The sequence below is a fragment of the Manis javanica genome, chromosome 8 (genome assembly GCF_040802235.1).
Source record: "Manis javanica isolate MJ-LG chromosome 8, MJ_LKY, whole genome shotgun sequence".
In the NCBI taxonomy this organism is placed as follows: Eukaryota; Metazoa; Chordata; class Mammalia; order Pholidota; family Manidae; genus Manis; species Manis javanica.
The window spans coordinates 24,258,058-24,277,605 of NC_133163.1; the positions used below are offsets into that span (position 1 = coordinate 24,258,058).

The following is a 19,548-nucleotide window of genomic DNA, read 5'->3' on the forward strand; positions in this document are numbered from 1 at the left end:
CTGTGGGTCTGTTCTTGTGCCAGTACCAAATTGTCTTGATTATTGTGGCTTTGTAGTAGAGCTTGAAGTTGGGGAGTGAGATTCTTCCTTCTCAGGATTGCTTTGGCTATTCACGGTCTTTGGTGGTTCCATATAAATTTTTGAACTATTTGTTCCAGTTCGTTGAAGAATGCTGTTGGTAATTTGACTGGGATTGCACTGAATCTGTAGATTGCATTGGATTGCAGGATGGCCATTTTGACAATATTAATTCTTCCTAGCCAAGAGCATGAGATGAGTTTCCATTTGTTATTGTTCCCTTTGATTCCTCTTAAGAGTGTCTTATAGTTTTCAGGGTATAGGTCTTTCACTTCCTTGGTTAGGTTTATTCCTAGGTATTTTATTCTTCTTGATGGTATTGTGAATGGAATTGTTTTCCTTATTTCTCTTTCTATTAGTTCATTGTTAGTGTATAGGAAAGCCACAGATTTCTGTGTGTTAATTTTGCATCCAGCAACTTTGCTGTATTCCAATATCAGTTCTAGTAGTTTTAGAATGGAGTTTTTAGGGTTTTTTATGTACAATATCATGTCATCTGCAAGTAGTGACAGTTTAACTTCTTCTTTACCAATCTGGATTCCTTGTATTTCTTTGTTTTGTCTAATTGACATGGCTAGGACCTCCAGTACTATGTTAAATAACAGTGGGGAGAGTGGGCATCCCTGTCTTGTTCCCGATCTGAGAGGAAAAGCTTTCAGCTTCTTGCTGTTCAGTATGATGTTAGCTGTGGGTTTGTCATATATGGCCTTTATTATGTTGAGATAATTGCCCTCTATACCCATTTTGTTGAGTTTTTATCATGAATGGATGTTGAATTTTGTCGAATGCTTTTTCAGCATCTATGGAGATGATCATGTGATTTTTGTCCTTCTTTTTGTTTATGTGGTGGATGATGTTGATGGATTTTCGAATGTTGTACCATCCTTGCATCCCTGAGATGAATATCACTTGGTCATGGTGTATAATCTTCTTGATGCATTTTTGAATTCGGTTTCCTAATATTTTGTTGAGTATTTTTGCATCTACGTTCATCAGGGATATTGGTCTGTAGTTTTCTTTTTTGGTGGGGTCTTTGCCTGGTTTTCATATTAGGGTGATGCTGGCTTCATAGAATGAGTTTGGGAGTATTCCCTCCTCTTCTATTTTTTGGAAAACTTTAAGGAGAATGGGTATTATGTCTTCTCTGTATGTCTGATGAAATTCCGAGGTAAATCCATTTGGCCCAGGGGTTTTGCTCTTGGATAGTTTTTTGATTACTGCTTCAATTTCGTTGCTGGTAATTGGTTTGTTTAGACTTTCTGTTTCTTCCTTGGTCCATCTTGAAAGGTTGTATTTTTCCAGGAAGTTGTCCATTTCTTCTAGGTTTTCCAGCTTCTTAGCATATAGGTTTTCATAGTATTCTCTAATAATTCTTTGTATTTCTGTGGGGTCCATCGTGATTTTTCCTTTCTCATTTCTGATTCTGTTGATGTGTGTTGATTCTCTTTTTCTCTTAATAAGTCTGGCTAGAGGCTTATCTATTTTGTTTATTTTCTCAAAGAACCAGCTCTTGGTTTCAATGATTTTTTCTATTCTTTTATTCTTCTCTATTTTATTTATTTCATCTCTGATCTTTATTATGTCCCTCCTTCTGCTGACTTTAGGCCTCATTTGTTCTTCTTTTTCCAATTTCGAGAACTGTGACTTTAGACTATTCATTTGGGATTGTTCTTCCTTCTTTAAATAGGCCTGGGTTGCTATGTACTTTCCTCTTAAAACTGCTTTTGCTGCGTCCCACAGAAGTTGGGGCTTTTTGTTGTTGTTGTCATTTGTTTCCATATATTCCTTGATCTCTATTTTAATTTGGTCAGTGATCCATTGATTATTTAGGGGCATGCTGTTAAGCCTCCTTGTGTTTGTGAGCCTTTTCGCTTTCTTTGTACAATTTATTTCTAGTTTTATACCTTTGTGGTCTGAAAAGTTGGTTGGTAGAATTTCAGTATTTTGGAATTTACTGAGGCTCTTTTTGTGGCCTAGTATGTGGTCTATTCTGGAGAATGTTCCATGTGCACTTGAGAAGAATGTGTATCCTGTTGCTTTTGGATGTAGGGTTCTGTAGATGTCTATTAGGTCCACTGTTCTAGTGTGTTTTTCAGTGCCTCTGTGTCCTTACTTATTTTCTGTCTGGTGGATCTGTCCTTTGGAATGAGTGGTATGTTAAAGTCTCCTAAAATGAATGCATTGCATTCTATTTCCTCCTTTAATTCTGTTAGTATTTGTTTCACATATGTTGGTGCTCCAGTATTAGGTGCATATGTATTTATAGTGGTTATATCCTCTTGTTGGACTGAGCCCTTTATCATTATGTAATGTCCTTCTTTATCTCTTGTTACTTTCCTTGTTCTGAAGTCTATTTTGTCTGATACTAGTACTGCAACCCCTGCTTTTTTCTCCCTGTTTTTTGCATGAAATATCTTTTTCCATCCCTTGACTTTTAGTCTGTGCATGTCTTTGGGTTTGAGGTGAGTCTCTTGTAAGCAGCATATAGATGGGTCTTGCTTTTTTATCCATTCTATTACTCTGTGTCTTTTGATTGGTGTGTTCAGTCCATTTACATTTAGGGTGATTATTGAAAGATATCTACTTATTGCCATTGCGAGCTTTAGATTTGTGGTTACCAAAGATTCAAGGTTAGCCTCTTTAGTATCTTACTGTCTAGCTTAACTCGCTTATTGAGCTATTGTAAACACTGTCTGGTGATTCTTTATTTCTCTCCCTTCTTATTCCTCCTCCTCCATTCTTTATATGTTGGTTGTTTAATTCTGTGCTCTTTTGTGCTTCTTTTAACTGCTTTGTGGGTAGTTGATTTTATTTTTTGCCTTTAGTTAGTATTTGGTTGGTCTGCTTTCTTTGCTGTGATTTTATTTTCTCTGGTGACATCTATTTAGTCTTAGGAGTGCTCCCATCTAGAGCAGTCCCTCTAAAATACCCTGTAGGGGTGGTTTGTGGGAGGCAAATTCCCTCAACTTTTGCTTGTCTGGGAATTGTTTAATCCCTCCTTCATATTTAAATGATAGTCGTGCTGGATACAGTATTCTTGGTTCAAGGCCCTTCTCTTTCATTGCATTAAATATATCATGCCATTCTTTTCTGGCCTGTAAGGTTTCTGTTTGGAAGTCTGATGATAGTTTGATGGGTTTTCTTTTGTAGGTGACCTTTTTCCTGTCTCTAGCTGCCTTTAAAACTCCGTCCTTGTCCTTGATCTTTGCCATTTTAATTATTACGTGTCTTGGTGTTGTTCTCCTTGGGTCCCTTCTGTTGGAAGCTCTGTGTGCTTCCATGGTCTGAATGACTATTTCCTCTCCCAGTCTGGGTACGTTTTCAGCAATTATTTCTTCAAATACACTTTCTATCCCTTTTTCTCTTTCTTCTTCTGGTACCCCTATGATGCGGATATTGTTCCATTTGGATTGGTCACACCGTTCTCTTAATATTGTTTTATTCCTGGAGATCCTTCTACCATCTCTGTGTCAGCTTCTCTGCATTCCTGTTCTCTGATTTCTATTCCATTAATGGTCTCTTGCACCTCGTGCATTCTGCTTTTAAGTCCTTCCAGGGATTGTTTTATTTCTGTATTCTCCCTCCCAACTTTATCCATTAGCTCTTGCATTTTTCTCTGCAGCACCATCAGCGTGGTTATGACCTTTATTTTGAATTCTTTTTCAGGAACATTGGTTAAATCTATCTCCCCAGGTTTCCTCTCAGGATATGTCTGGGTTATTCTTGTCTGTATCAAATTCTTCTGCCTTTTCATGGCAATAGAGGTAGTCGTGGGCAGTTGGCCCATTTGTCAGCTGGAAGAACAAAGTCCCTTCCTGCTTGCCAGTCGCCTTACCTTCCTGTGAGAATGGCAACACCCTAGCAGCTTGTGCTGGGCATCTGCGTGCAGACGGGTGTCTGATTCTTGCCTGGCTGCTGTGGAGTAAGCTCCGCGGTTGCTATGGGCATGGCCAGTCTAAGGCTGCTGCTCTGCTACAGCGGGGCCACACCAGAGGGGGAACTGTTTATCGCCGTGAGGGGCCTCAGAGTTGTGCTGCTGCCCAGGGGTTTAGGGTGCCCGGAGTTCCCCGGGATTCCCAGCTGCTAGGCTAAGTGTCCTGGGGCACTTCCATCCAGCTGTGAGGCTCCTGTCCCTTTAAGACTTTCAATGAGCACTCGCTTTTCTTTTGTCCCAGGGGCGCTGGCTGTGGGGACCCACTCACAGGTTTTACTGTTCTGTTTCCCTAGTATTCAGCACACCATGCACTGTGTGTCTGCACTCCTGGTGCAGACCACTAGGGCCGGGTATTTAGCAGTCCTGGGCTCCCACTCCCTCCCCACTCTGACTCCTTTCCTCCTGCTGGGGAGCTGGGGGGAGGGGTGCTCAGGTCCCAGCAGGCCGCCACTTGTATCTTACCCCCTTCATGAGGCGCTGGGTTCTTGCGGGTGTAGATGTAGCCTGGCTGTTGTACTGTATCTTCTGGTCGCTCTTTTAGGAATAGTTGTATTTGTTGTATTTTAAAAAATACAGATGGTTTTGGGAGGAGATTTCCACTGCCCTACTCCCGCTGCCATCTTGGCTCCCCTGAGCTGTTTTTCTATTTTTAATTAAGATTATTATCTTATTTTTAAAAAAAAGAGAGAAAGAAAGAAAGAAAAGGGGGATTACTCCTTGATAGGATAAAACTATTGGTAAATCAAAGATCAATGCATGCTTTAAATATCCTTAATGTTAATCACTTAAAGGGTGTCAGATGATCAGATATGGAGGTACTCTTTTCTGATAATATTCCTTTCTCTAAATAAAAAAAAAAAAGCAGTTCCTGTGTGCTGACCTCCAATGAGTTCTGCACAGTGGTATAGAGGGCATGTCAAAGTGTGGGCAAAGGGTCTGTTTGTTTCTATGCAGAAGATCAAGGCCTAGCTTGGATAACCAGAAAATGAACTAAGATACAATATGAGGAGGAGCTTCCGGCATCAGCACTCTCTGGAGGACTTGTGTCAGGGGATGATCATCAAAAAGCCTCCACAGGGATCTGGACGATGCTGCGGTTGTGGCTGCATCCACCCCACCGTTTCCTGGACTTGCCATAGGAATGAGGAGGGAGATGTCTAGGCTGGCATGTGCATACAGTGAGACAACGAATTTGACCGGATCTGTACTGTTGGAACTCAACCAGGAGTTGGGAGGGGTGCAAGTTGTAGCACTCCAAAATCTTATGACTATAGACTATCTATGGTTAAAAGAACATATGGGATGTGAACAGATCCCAGAAATGGGTTGCTTTAATTTGTCTGATTTCTCTCAGACTGTTCAAGTACAGTTGGACAATATCCATCATATCACAGACAAATTTTCACAAATGCCTAGGGTGCCTAACTGGTTTTCTTGGCTTCACTGGAGATGGATGGTAATTATAGATTTGCTTTGTTTATGTCACCGTATTCCTATTATGTTAATATGTGAGCGCAAGTTAGTTGGTAGTTTAAAATCTATACATGCTTAAGGTACTCTACAAGAAGATATGTCAAAGAAATAATCAATCCTCCCATGTTTTCTTCCATATGCTACCTCTATAGCTTTTCTTCTTCCTTCCTAATTACAACCCTTAAATAGAATTCGTGCCTCATATCGAATTTACCGAGTATCATAATTCCTCCAGGTGGTAAAGATACCTCGAGACAAGTGCTGGGCATAGAAGCCACAGGGCATAAATCTGCAAAGAAGTAAAAAGCTAACCTTTTCAAACAATATGGCTTCTCTCTCACTTACCAACTTTACATTTCCCTGTATGGCCCCAGAAGATGACTGGTTAGCCAGAGACGGGTAAGATTCCTCAAGGGAGGAACAACCTAAGACAGGCACAGTCGCACGGGGGCCATCAGGTGAGAAATTGGGGATCAACAGAGGTGAGGCTCAGAACCTCACCCCCCCGTTTTGAGAGAAATCTTCTGCATACGTGGATGTTTTGTTGCCCTTGTCTAGCTTGGATTAATACTTAGTCCATAGGCACATACCTGATCATCTACATTTGCCCTCTTACAGCACTAAACTATGTTTTCTACCTTTATCTTGCATCTACCTACCTCAGCATTTTATTAAAAGTAAAAATAATAATAATAATAAAGGGAGAAATGTGGGATCCACATATAAATCAAGTATAAAAATCAAACGAATATTCATATTTGACCTGATTGTTTATAGTTCATAATGCGTGATCAAAACCAAAAGTTTCTGTGATGACTGCCCTTGTACTGTTCACCATATAAGAATTTATTCACTATGTAAGGACTCGTTCACCATGTAAGAACTTGTTCGTTATGCTTCAGAAGATTGGAGACTGACGAGAATTAGGCTTGAGATGGATTAATGATTGTACATTGAGCATTGACCCCCCTATACAGAATTTTATTGTTGTTAACAACCATTTGATCAATAAATATGAGAGATGCCCTCTCAAAAAAAAAAAAAGATTATTATCTTAATAAAAATCACATGCCATAAAATTAATTTTAAAGTATGAAATTCATAATTCAGTGGTTTTACTATATTCACTAAGTTGTGCAACCATCACCACTATCTAATTCCAGTACACATAAATTGTTTTGTTTCTAAAAATCAATTATTTTAGTCATACGATATATATATATATATATATATGTATATATATATATATCCACCTTGAGTTTTTGAAATGAAAGATTGCTGTCTTCATTCAATTTAGCAATACTCGATTACAGATGATAAAAGTTTTGAAGATTCAAGTTTCCAATCTTATGTTTTACTAACATCTAAGCTCAGTTCATAATTCATATTAAAATGAGGATCAAACTTAAGCTGCCAAATGACTTGTCAGCAGAATGCAAGGACAAGTAGCCCTCTGATTTATAATTTTCACAAATACTCTTCTCCATAATCATTAGTTTCTATTTGAATTGTTAGTTCACTGTACCAGCATACAATATCAGCTTCTGGGAAACAAAATCTTACTCATCACATACTCTGTAATGAATGTACAGACCTTTACATGAAACCTTTCACACACAGCATCTTACCTGATCCAGATAAGAGCCCTTGGGGTGGGGTACTAGCATTCTCCCCATTGCACAGACGCAGGAATACAGACTCAGAAAAGTGAGGGACCTTGCCAGAATCACTCAGTCAGTAAGTAAAAGACTTAAGGTTTGCATCATTTGTCTTCTGATTACAAAACCTATCTCTATTAAACTCTGCTACTCCTCTAAACACACTGTTAAATATTCCTCATGAATTAGAAGAAAAAAATCCAGGCAGCCAGTGCCTGCTATGGGCCTTCAGTGTTGCCCTCCCAACATGCTCACAACCCCCAACTGCTACCCCCTGCTGAGCTTCAGCTATTTCCCATGGCTGGGATAAGTAGCCACCGTGGCACCTAGCTGTGTGTGGGCTCTAGAAGTTGTTCCAGTAAGTCAGCTTAAACGCTGAGATTAGGAAAAACATTCATGACCACACAGGGGCCTGGAAAGTACCAGCACAAACAAACTGAGATTGGGGAGCTGTTGGGAGAAGGAAGCAAGGTAGGCCCAGGAGACATAAGGTCTCCCACTGTAGCAACTTGACAAGGCCAGGCTTCCAGGACCTGGATGTCTATTTCCTTCCCCAGATTGGGGAATTTTTCAGTCTCATTCTGGGACCTCTATTATGCAAATATTGTTTAGCATAGCTCTCTTAGCATCTTCTCATTTTTAGAAATTCTTTTTTCTCTCTGCTCCTCAGGTTGACTACCCTACAGTTCTCTAGGCCAATCCTTCCCCTAAATTAGTGCATCCACTGAACAAATCCTCCCACCTTCTGGACCTCAGCAGGCCCATTAGTAAAATGAGGCTGGACAGAAGCAGGAATAGCACGTGTGGCATACTTGTCTCCCCTCTATTATCACACCCATGGCACACATCAGACATCACTAATCAACCTCAACACACTCACTGAGCCTGGGTGAAGACCCACTTATTCTCTACTCTGAACTCAGACAACTACTGTTGTAGTTGAAATGCATTGAAATGCATTTGCTTTCCCTGAGCTAGATTGTTTCTAAGGAGTCTTCTGACTCTCAAAATCTTCAACTAAGTTACTGGGGTTCTAAAGACAAAATTGTAAAACTCTAGCCCTACTCCAACTATATTGTTGTCCTTACAACTCAATCTTCCTTCTGTAAAATGGACATTGATTGTTAAAAGAGGTCAGCTCCACTTTCTCCCCTATTCATAATGAACAATCTAATGTTTCAGACCAATGCCCAATCTGAGTTTCACAGACTAGATCTGCTCTCAATGTGGTCTTGCCAGGATCCTCTCTCTCCTCTGCTTCTCTGAGGGAACATGGAAAAAGGGAAGAACTAAGGCCAAAGCCACTGACCTGATAGGATGAAGAGTTACAGGTTCCTTTGCAGTGAGCACTGTGTTTCCAGGTCTAGGTAATAGGCAAATACTCCCTACAGGTGGTAACACAGGGAGTTATCTGTCATTGCCACCTTGGCAAGAGTTTCTTTACCTCTCTGTTTTTCCAGCCTCAGCAATGGAGAGCAGAGTTCTATGGAATGGGATAGGTTTCAAATATAGATTATGCTTCAGAGAAGGCTATCTTAAAAAGAAAGTTGTAGGAGGGGACATTTCAGGAGGGCAGCTGCTAGTGGCTGAGAAAGCCTAATGAATAAAACATGTTACACAGCTGCCAAGGATACTTGCATTTTAATAGGGAACAGAGTATAAGCAAAAGGAATTAATCTCTAATGGTAGAATTACAAGCATCAGCAATGATTTAGGAAGGTATTAAGCAAAGAAAGTTGTTCCAGCAACTCTGAAATCCCAACAAACAAGCTGATGTGAGTGTACAAGCCCCCAGCAAACAGAAAATATGCTACAAATTTAAGAGATTAATAATATTACTGTCAACTTGTGACTCTGCCTGCCAGTGGGCAAAGCTACCACCATACAGACAAATCCAGATGCCCAAAGGAGCCCAGGACACATACTCTTTGGTCTGGAAAGCATCCATTTGGGAACCTCGTTGCCAGAAAAACTGAACAGGACCCTTCCCTCCATCTGCCTCTTGATCACACACACTGAGAAGATGCATAATTAATTTGTTCTCAATAGTTGATCTGTGGCTAAAAGAGTGAGGGCATTTCTGGAATGGCAATTACAGACAAGAAAAACAAATGTTAGGCCACAAGCAGAATAACATATCCAGCCAGCTTGCTTTCCTTCCCTTCCCCAGCATCCCTGTTCGGACCATGGGGCTGGGTGTGTGACAGTTGTCTTTTTCATTTCCTCACAGCTGTGAGATCTTGCAGGCTGGTGGGAAGGAACAGAAAACAAGATCCTGAAAGCTACAGAGAAGGAGGCCTCACTCTAATCTCAGAAAGAGGGAATAGGCACAAAGCTCAGGCAATGTAAGTAATGGGAGGGGCACTTGGGGGCAGGGCCACTGAACAGAGGATTTAGATGAAGTTGAAGAACTCTTGCTAATTTCATTCATTATAAAAAAGATGTGAATACTTAGAGAAACATCAGTTGTTAGAGATGTACACTGAAATTACAGGTGAAATGCCAGGATTTTTATATATTGAAGATCCTCAGCAAAAGTAAATAAATAAATGAAGTATGGCAACGTATTTTACATCTAGGTGCTAGGTCTACTACTCTCTCTATCTTTTAATTGCATTTGAAATTTTTCATATAGAGTTTTTGTTTTAAGGATTCAAAGGAAGATCCCAGCCCACTGTTCTTAACCCTCTGCAGGTCTTGTGAAAGCCTCTCCAGTCTCATTTTGTGCCACATGTCCTGTCATTCACTATTCTTCATCATGTTGGCCTCCTTTCAGGTCCTTGAACTAGCTAAACTCATTCCCATCTCAAGGCTTTTAGGCTTGCAATTTCCTCTTCCAGGGCCAGCTTCCTGGGCATGTGACAAAACAGTCACACTGGGCCCTGCAGTGGTTGAATGTGGAAGACAGAAAAATACCCAACAAATATGTCCTCAACCTAATCCCTAAAACCTGTAAATAGGCTACGTTACATAACAAAGGGGATTTAAGGTGGCAAATGAAATTAAGGTTGCTGATTAGCCAACTTTGAGATGGAGAGATTATCTTGGATTATCTAGGTGGGCCCAATGCAATCACAAAGGTTCTTTCAAGTGCAAGAGGGAAGCAGAAGACAACCAGAGAGAAGGGAGCATGGGAAGGACTTGACCAGATGCTGCTGGTCTTGAAGATGGAGAAAGGGTGACATGAGTCAAGGAATGCAGGTAGCCTCTATAAGCTGAAAGAGTGTGGGTAAAATTGCAGTATTTCCAGAATCTCTCACCTGGCCTTAGTGCATCTCCATATCGATAGGTATATCCGAGGGGCAGAAAGAAGTAGTCCATCTCCATATCAATAGGTGATTACATGGGGGAGCGAGGGCATATCTGGACCAGAGAGGTTGAGTGGGGTCTCTTTTTGCAGCCGGTCTGTGACACACACGGGCGAACAGAAGTGGATAACTGCTTGTAAGCAATAAGTGGGTTTCTCGTACTTTATTTCTCCCATTGACTGATTTTGGTTTCAAAGGTAATCTGCTCCAGCCTGGGAAAATATTTCCCACCCCACCATTCCCAGAGTTACAAAAACACAAGGAAATTAATTCTCTTCTAGAGCCTCTAAAAGAAATGCAACCCTTCTACATGTACATTTTACTCCAGTGAGAACCATTTCAGACCTCTGACCTCTGGAACTGTAAGAGAATAAATTTGTATTGTTTTAAGCCACTAAGTTTATATGGAAGTTTGTTACAGCAGCAATAGGAAACTAATACAGTAGCTGTCTTGAAATTCCTAAATTTATTTTTGAATTTGTGTTTTGCAAGTGAAATCTGAAGGGATAATGGAGTATGGACTGGGCGATTCATCTCACACATAGTCCTACCTCCACAGTGAGTTCTCGGCTACTCACTCTTCACTGCACCCCCAATGCCCTGTCTCTACCCTACCTCCTCGCCTCCACCCCACGGTCACAGCTGCTCTCCACCAGGGTGACAACCAGGTCACACACTGGAAAGGGAGGCCTGCATTCTGCCACTGCCCTTCACCTCCACTGTGGGTCTCACTGCAGGCATAGCAAGAGTCAGGGTGGTACACATGTCATGCAGCATCCTTCCCCATCCTTGACCAGCATCACAAGTTCAACAGGCAACTCAGCAGGGACCTCTCACATACCCGGTCTTGATAAGACCCTGAGCACATCCTAGCACAGGCTGCAATCTCGTGGGAGTTCCCCATCCATTGAGGGCTGGGGCAGCAGAGCCTGGGAAGGGGAGACTGACATCCCCACCTCCAGCCAGAAGCCTGCATTTTCATTTCACATTGAGCCCTGTAAATTACATAGCCCACCTCGCCTCTACCACTAACAACATTCTCCCAGCTCCTCCCGGTTCTTTCATTGCTTTTCAGTTTCAAATGAAAACCCCCATGTCAGCTGATCTCCCTGCCCTGCTTCCATTGCTTTTAATCCCATAACGGTGTTTTATCTCTTTTGGGGTACTCAGTAAGAGCTGACATGTCTTGTTTACTTATCTCATTGATTCACTAAAAAGTATTTACTGAGCCCGTCGTTTGCCAAGCACTGTTCTAAGTGCTAAGGATATAGCAGCAAGCACAACAGACTGAGTCCCTATCTCCAGGAACGGATGTTCTTACGAGTTCCATCCACTGTTAGTTACCCCTTAACTCCTCCAAAAGACCACTGTATACCCAGCACCTTGCAAACACCCAGCACTGGGTAGGTACTCAATAAATATTTGCTGCACGACTGACTGTATGCATAGTGAGTGGTTTGGGTTCTCTGCACTGTGACTGGGCACCACGTGGACACCCCTTTTCATCCTATAGAGTGTGGAGCGTGAAGGACTGTTGCGAAAGCAAGACATTGGAGGGAAGGAGAGGCCTGGAGGCAGACAGTCGGGAAGGGGGCAGTGCCCCAGTTCCCGAACCACACTGCTTTAAATTAGCCTCACATGTCCTGCCATTATCAGTCAGCAGTTTATTAGTATATTTAAGTGAGATTATTCTGCTAATTGGACATATGTCTCAGGGTTCTACAAGGAAAACTCTATTAAAAAGTCTTGCTGTAACACGCAAGAGCTGTGAGGATAGTTTTATTCAGGGACAGGAAGAAAGCTGAGTGGATTTTAATTTGGTAGAAAATAGCTGCTTGGGGCCAAGACAGTGAGAAGCAGGAAATCAAGAACAGGCTATTAGATTATTAGTGTTGTTGTTAACAAGCATCTTGATCACCCTTACAGCTGCCAAGTGCCTTCCATCAACTTTATTAGTTATATTATGGCCTTCCATCTACCCCTGCTACTCCAGCAGCTTCCATTCTGGGGACATAGACACTGAGGCAAGAGAAATGCCTCCATCTCACCCAAGCCAGAATGAATTTGGCCTCATAGTCCCTGTGGCCTAACCTCCTGAGCACATTAAGGTGTGGGAATTTCAGTCTGGGAGGGACAGGCCACAGGGCTTCAGGAGAAATGGCAGAGGGCTGAGGGGGTGGGAGAGTGGGGGGAAACACTGGTCTGCCACAGCTTGACAAATAGCTCAAACTCCCTGATACTGCAAAGAAATCTACACCTCAACTGCTGGCCTAGAGGTACCCTGGCAGCTCATCCAGTCCAGGGGAGAGAGCTGGGAAGCCAAGTGGTTATAGCCACAGGCCCAGGATCACACTGTTCGGGATTAATCGAAGACCCTGTAGTGGGCTGAATGGTGGTACCCCAAAAGATATGCCCATGTCCTGCCCCCTAGAACCTGTGATTGTCATCTTAGTTGGAAAAAAGGGTCTTTATAGAAATAATTAAATTAAGAATCTTGAGATGAGAGAATCCTGGATTGCCCAGGCAGGCCCTAAATCCAATGGCAAGTACCTGTATAAGAAAGAGAAGATGGAGGCAGAGATTGGAGGGAGGCAACCACAAGAAAGGCCGGCAGCCAGAGGAAGAGGCAAGGACACATTCTTCCCTAGAGCCTCCAGAAGGACATTGGCCTTGCTGGCACCTGGATTTCAGACTTCCGGCTTCCAGAAATGTAAGAAAATTAATTTCTCTTATCCCTGGCCACCCAATTTGTGGTAATTGGTTATGGCAATCACAGGCTACTAGTATACCTGCTGACTAGCAAGATCCTCAAACAAGTCACTCAGTCTGTGCTTCAGTTTCTTCATCTGTAAAATGGGGATGGTAACAACAGCATCTACCTCAGATTGCTGTGAAGTTAAAGGAGATAATAGAGAATTCAGTACAGCACCTGTCCCATGGTGTTCAGTCCCTGTAAACGCTTGTTCTTCACATCAGAAGCCCATCTGAGGACTTCATTAAAAATATGGTTTCCAGACCTCATCGTAGAATCACTGAAAACAAATCTTTAGAGTATAGAGTTTAGGAATCTGGACTTTGTAAGGCTCCCAAGGTGACTCTGACCACCTGACATGGTAAGGAACCATTGGTGAGCTGTCACATCCCCACCTCCATAAAAGACAGACAGAATCTCTCCTGTTTCTGGAAAGCTGTGCTTGGTTAACCTGCTTCAATACTAAACTATCTCAGTGGTAAGGAAGTCCTTGCTTATATCTACCCCAGGTCCTGCATCGTGTGGCTTCATCCCATGTCCCTGTGCTACCCTCAGCAAAGTAGAAACAGCTCAGTTGAGAAAGAAGCACCCAGTTCAGGCAGGAAAGGAAACTGTGGGGGGTTTTCAGTGTGAGCAGCTATCAACAGTGAGAAGCCCAGCCATGGTCTAGGGTGGGGTCTGAGATGGGCAAGGACAGGCTGACGTGAGGGTTTCTCCAGCAACTGTCCCATTAGGTGCAGGCTCAACCCTCAACACAGCACCATCCCCGGGGGAGCAGGGCTCTCTGCCCTCTCTACCTGCCCCACAAGAACCAGGTGGCAGGGCAGTTGGCAAGCAGCCCTGCAACAGCAGGAAGCCAGCCCTGTGTGTCCAGGCAGCCCATGCATGCAAAGGAGCTACAGACACTGGCAAATGATGAACTGGCTAATGGTCGTAATCATGCTCATCAGGATGGAAAGATGCCCAGCACATGGCAATGGCCTCCCATCACTGGAAACCCAGGGGCTTATTTTGTTTCATTTCAGCTGTGGCCTTTGGAAAGGGATCACTGCTTCTAAGCAGCAGCAGCAAATACCATCCCATCAGACAGCTGCAAGCCTGAAGCAGCCCCAGGAGAGAAACAGGGTGAGCCAGGAGAAGAGCTGGAAAGACAGTGGCCAAGCCCAGCGGAGGACAGACTGAGGAAATGGAGGGTGCAAGCCAGAGTTCGGCCCAGCGTCTGCTACAGATGGTGCAGCCTGCATTTCTCCAAGTGTGACCCAGTACCAGTAACGGTGTGCAAAAAAGTGGTACAAGAAGCAATTTCAGGTAGTACCCAGAATACTCCTTATTTGAAGATGCACAGACCCCCAAAAAGAGATCACTAGTCTATCAAATCTGTAATTTCATAGATGTTTGCTCAAGACAAAACCAAAGAAAGGAAAAAGTTAAAAGAATGAAAAATATACAATACATGAATAGTTAGTTGGTTATAAAGAAGTGCATGGGAATGAAAACAAACAAATTCAAGATATACTTCTGGTTATGTGGGAGGAAGGCTAGAATCAAGGAATACCCAATGGGATACAATTATATGGGTTAGGAATTATATCTGAAATTGAGCAGTGAGCATAAAGGTGATCACTCAATTATTTTTATGCCTTTTCTTAGGTCTCATATATTTCATGTTTTTAAAAATACAAGGGGTATGCAGCCATGGCAAAATGGGACACTGTTATTGGCCATGATCCGTAGATCACTGACAAGTGCAGAGAATCAAGAAGATAACTTGGCATCCACATGGACTGCTAGGAACTACAGAGAAGCTGCCACACAGTGAGCCCAATCTCCAGGGGGAAGCTCAAGTCACACCACATTCTCTCCAGAGTCCCCACTGATGAAAGTGAACCCCAACCCAGTCTCTCCCCAGACCACACCAAGGCCCAAGAGCTCACTACTACGGAACACTCCCTGAAGCATAAAGACTTTGGGGTCAGGGCCACTGAAGAAAGTTTTGTGGGTTTGCGACGCAGTACTCAGAAACGTTTGGGTACATAGAGAGCTAAAAAGGAGGCACTGAATTCCATCGCAGACTCCATCGCCATTTTCCACAGGCCTGTCCTTAGATGATCCCAGCAGAGCAAATTAAATGCAGCTCATGCTCCTGCAGAAATTATCACAAACTGAGAAAGCTGGTCATCAAGACAGCAAAGATTCAATTTCCCTCATCCTCTGTGCAGAATACTCTTAGGCAAATGTTCCATGATGACGAACAAAAGCACAAAAGGGAGTCTGAGGGACAGATGCATGAAAACTTGTTGACAAGCTTCCACACCAGGCTGACATTCACTGCCCATGCAAAAGAACAGTGGCACAGAGACCACTACACCAGAGGAGGCCTCCATGGCATGCACCCCACCCCACCCCACCATCCACCGGGCGGGCTCTGGCTGCTGCTCCACTTGGCTAGGAGTTAGCTGCTGTCAGGGGCCAGAGATGGGATGAAGACAGATGGATCCTTCTCCAAGTGGTGATTTCACAAGCTTGCCCTCCTAGACTGTAAGCAACTGGAGGGCAAGGTGGAGCCTTATTTCCCTTTCTATCCTCTGAGCCTGAGCCTCACACAGGACCTGGGACAGAGCAGCCCCAGTTAATAACAGATGGATGGGAAAATGGTGAAGGCATGACCCAGTCTGGCCAGAATAGTCCCCAGGTTTCAGAGTATATTCCTAAAGAGCCAGGCACTGCTCCAGTTCCCCTGCAGAATAAATAATAAGATCTTTAAAATGCTTATTGAATTATCACATCTTCACCAAGCTGCTACTAGCATGGTTATCCCCCAATTGGCATTTGTTGAATAGCTTAAGAGTTGAAACCCTTTCCCAAAGCAAAGAGCTACTGGGGGTTCTACACTTCCCTTACTGGGGAATGCAAATTCCAAATATTTATTGAATTAACTCTTTGGTTGATTGATTAAATAAATAAAGGAATTCCAGGGAGGAGTCTCTATTGCCAGTCTCCCTCCTCCCCGCTGTTTCCCAACACCCCCACCCCCACCCCTGCAGCACTATAGCCTCAGGGCTCACACCCTGTGGGATGGATCAGGGGAGAAGCAATCCCAGAAGCAGCAACTACTAGTTGGCAAGACCGCTGCGCAGGTATCTTTGGGTTCACTTTCTCGCCAACTTGGTGCTTTCCCCCAAGTTGCAAGTGGACAGACAGACCAAGGACAAAGGGAAAAGAACATGATACTGGGTAAGATCTGGATGTCCAAGACCAAGTCCATGATCTGCCACAAGCCTGCAGGGCGGGCTTCAAGCTATCACATCATGCTTCTGGACTTCCAGCTCTGCATCTGTACATTAGGCTTGAGCTGGCTGATGCCGAAGATGTCTGCCTCAAGTTCAACGGTGTAATTACAGATAGAGTCATCACCCTACCTTAACCCTTTACTCTACTCCTCTGACCAATATCCACTCGTCTGAAATACCCCTTGTCCCCCAGAACACCCTACCGTATGTCATGGCTCAAAAGGTTGACAGCATGTGACCCCTTCCTCTAAATGCAGATTTCAGTAATGCTGAAATATTTATCTCATACTCCAGCCCAAAGCAGCCTGTATCCCTAAGCAAGGTCAGTGATAAAGGTGAGCAGAATTTAATGGGCTCCAAAGGTTCACACAGCAAATTTACAGCTACCTCCCAGTCTGAGGGTAAGTACTACAGGTGACTCTACCTCTAAGGGTCACAGGAGCCTGTGGAGGGAGCCCTATTAGAGGCATAATGCTCCTGACCTCTCTCTTCCCTCTCCCTTACTCCCTGTGGGAAGAGGAATAGCCAATCAGATTGATGAGTTTAGGAGAAGAAACAGAGCATGCTCAGCTCACGCCCTCCTCTCTCCTCTCCTGGTGGGATCGGCTCGTAGTCAGCTCCGCCCTGCCCTAAGAGGCCAGCCCCCATGTGAGAGGCTGTTCTGCCACGTCTATGCCTGGGTAGGTAGGCCTGTCAAATTCAGGGGTGAAGTTCAACAAACCTACTTGCTCCCAGACCCAAGCCACATGCTGCAGCCCAGCACTTATCAGTAATAAAGCTGACATTTTTATGTCTACCCAGCAGTCTTGCATCTCCCTGGTTCTGCTTCTCAGGCATAGAGGAAAAGCATATGAATCATTACCTCCTCAAGCCCAAATGCTAAGCACTATAGTAACTAATACGACACACATATCCTGCTGACCGGAAGCATCTGATGCCACAGGAGCCAGTCAACTACTTGGACAAAAGAAAGTGAATGAATTCAGCTAAAAAGCTTCCCCATGACAGCAGCAACGGAGGACCCCTCTGATATTAGGACTCTGATTAACAAAGGAAAAGGCACATGAGATCTCTCTCCACATACAAACACACACACACTCATGCTTCTACTCATTGTCTGAAAGAGTAGAGTTCAAAAAACATTCAGTAACTGATAACATTAAGCATCCTCATTCATTGAAACCCTAAAAAACTTTACTTAAGAACTTTCCGTGGCTCCCCACTGTCTATGGTATGAAACCTGACATTTAGTTCCTCTGTAACCTACCTCATTCTGTTTAACAGTATGCCCCTTCACTCACCCAAACCCTAGTCTCCAGTAAATCCCCCAAATTTTACCCATCAACATCAGCCAAGATCATCTTGTCCCCAGTGGCACATTTCCATCCTACCCACCTTTCCAAATGCAGCTCAAATAACTTAACTTATTCAGTCTCACTCAGCCTGAGCCATTCTTTCTGTTCCTGTATGCTCTGGGGGTTTTAAGTATTTTAGGGTATACTAGGGTTGAACAAATGAGTAAATAAATTGTAGATAACAAGGCAGGTTTCTCACCATGAGAGAAATAGGTTACATATAAGGAAAGAAAGTTAAAATGAACTCTGTGACATTAGATTAGAATTGGAGATATCAGTATGAACCTACAGCTTTTTAATAGATGTGTATGCATAAGAATACATACATATATTCCCTAACACTGTTCCTAGTAGTAATATGCATACCTAGCACCCACATCCTGGTTTCTAAATACCATTCTACAACAACAGAAACAAGGGTCTTTGGAGAAGCAATTGCTTCCAGAGCTAGGGCAAGGAAAATACAAAATGAGTTTGGGACATTTTATGGTACCAGAAAGTTAAGACAGTGCTCAAAAAATAATAAGATTATACCAAAAGGACATAGGAATCAAGCTGAAGGAGCTTCCAGGCCACAGTTGGAACAATATGAGCAATAAAAATAAATAATGATTGTTTTGGATTTTAACCTATAGAATAAAATATCCATGGACTTGTATTGATTAAAAAATGATTCAATGAACAACTGAGGAGGAAGGTACAGCTCTTCCTTATAGAATAATTCTAATTAATAAATGTAGAAATAGGGAAAACAGAAAATCATTAACTTGTTTGTTAAAATATAAGGAGAAAACCTATGCTTCTGGATCTCCTATCTGGCTAGATTAAATAATCCACAGTGTTTAATTAAGCAAAGCTGCTCACTCTGATTTAAAAACTCAGCTGGGGCAAAACCACTGCCACCACTTTACAGATAGGGAAGTCGAGGTACTTAGTGGCAGACCAGAGCCTGAAGACCTGGCTCCAGGTCCAAAATGGCTCAAATTCTACTCAGCAGCATCCATACCTCTCCTTACCCTGTTTAGGCTTTGGAATTTCTGAATTTCATTTCCTCCCTTGAGTCACAAGTCCTTTGACTTATCAAAACCCTAATTATGCGTCAAGATCCAGCATGCTTCTCCAAGAGTCCCCATTATAACAGGACCCATTTGGTTGCAAGTAACAGAAAACCAAGCTCGAACCATCTTAAGGAAAAAGAAAATTTCCTGGCATACATAACTGAGAAGGCCAGTGATAGTCTGACTTCAGTTCCAGCAAGATACAGGTACTCAAACAACTCATCTCTCTACAATGTTAGCTCTATTCACGGGCAGACTTTCCCCTCATGGTGGCCAGACAGCTGCTAGTAGCTCTAAGCAAACATCCTATACTCCTAGCTAACCCACCAGAGAAGAGTTTCCTATGAGGGACCCTCATAAAAGACCTGAAACTGATGTTCACTGACCAGCACTGGCTCAGAATGCCCAACCCTGAATCATCTTTAGGGCCAGAGGAATGGACTCCACAGATGGCCTAAGTCACAAGCCCACCCTTGGAGCTGAGGGTGGGGTGAGCCCCACTCAAACCTATGGCAAGTACATGAGATATGGGTGGTTCCCCACAGGGAAGTTTGGGTGCTGTTCCCCAAAATGAGAATGGCTCCTGAGCTACAAAATCAACGTATGTCCACTATACCCCAACCCCTCAGTCAGAATCAACTC

General features: G+C 43.2%; 1 protein-coding gene across 10 annotated transcripts in view; it reads right to left on the reverse strand.

Moving 5' to 3' along the window:
• ADCK1 (aarF domain containing kinase 1) overlaps nt 1–19,548 on the reverse strand; it is a 209,577-nt gene that overhangs the window by 171,951 nt on the left and 18,078 nt on the right. The window contains exon 1 of one of the 10 annotated variants that reach the window (XM_073242068.1): nt 13,241–13,322. The exons of the other annotated variants lie outside the window; for them this stretch is intronic. Within the exon in view, the coding sequence (XP_073098169.1) occupies nt 13,241–13,297 (57 nt within the window). The 5' untranslated portion in view covers nt 13,298–13,322. Of the gene's footprint in view, nt 1–13,240; nt 13,323–19,548 lie in introns of those variants that run through there. 10 annotated transcript variants of the gene reach the window in all.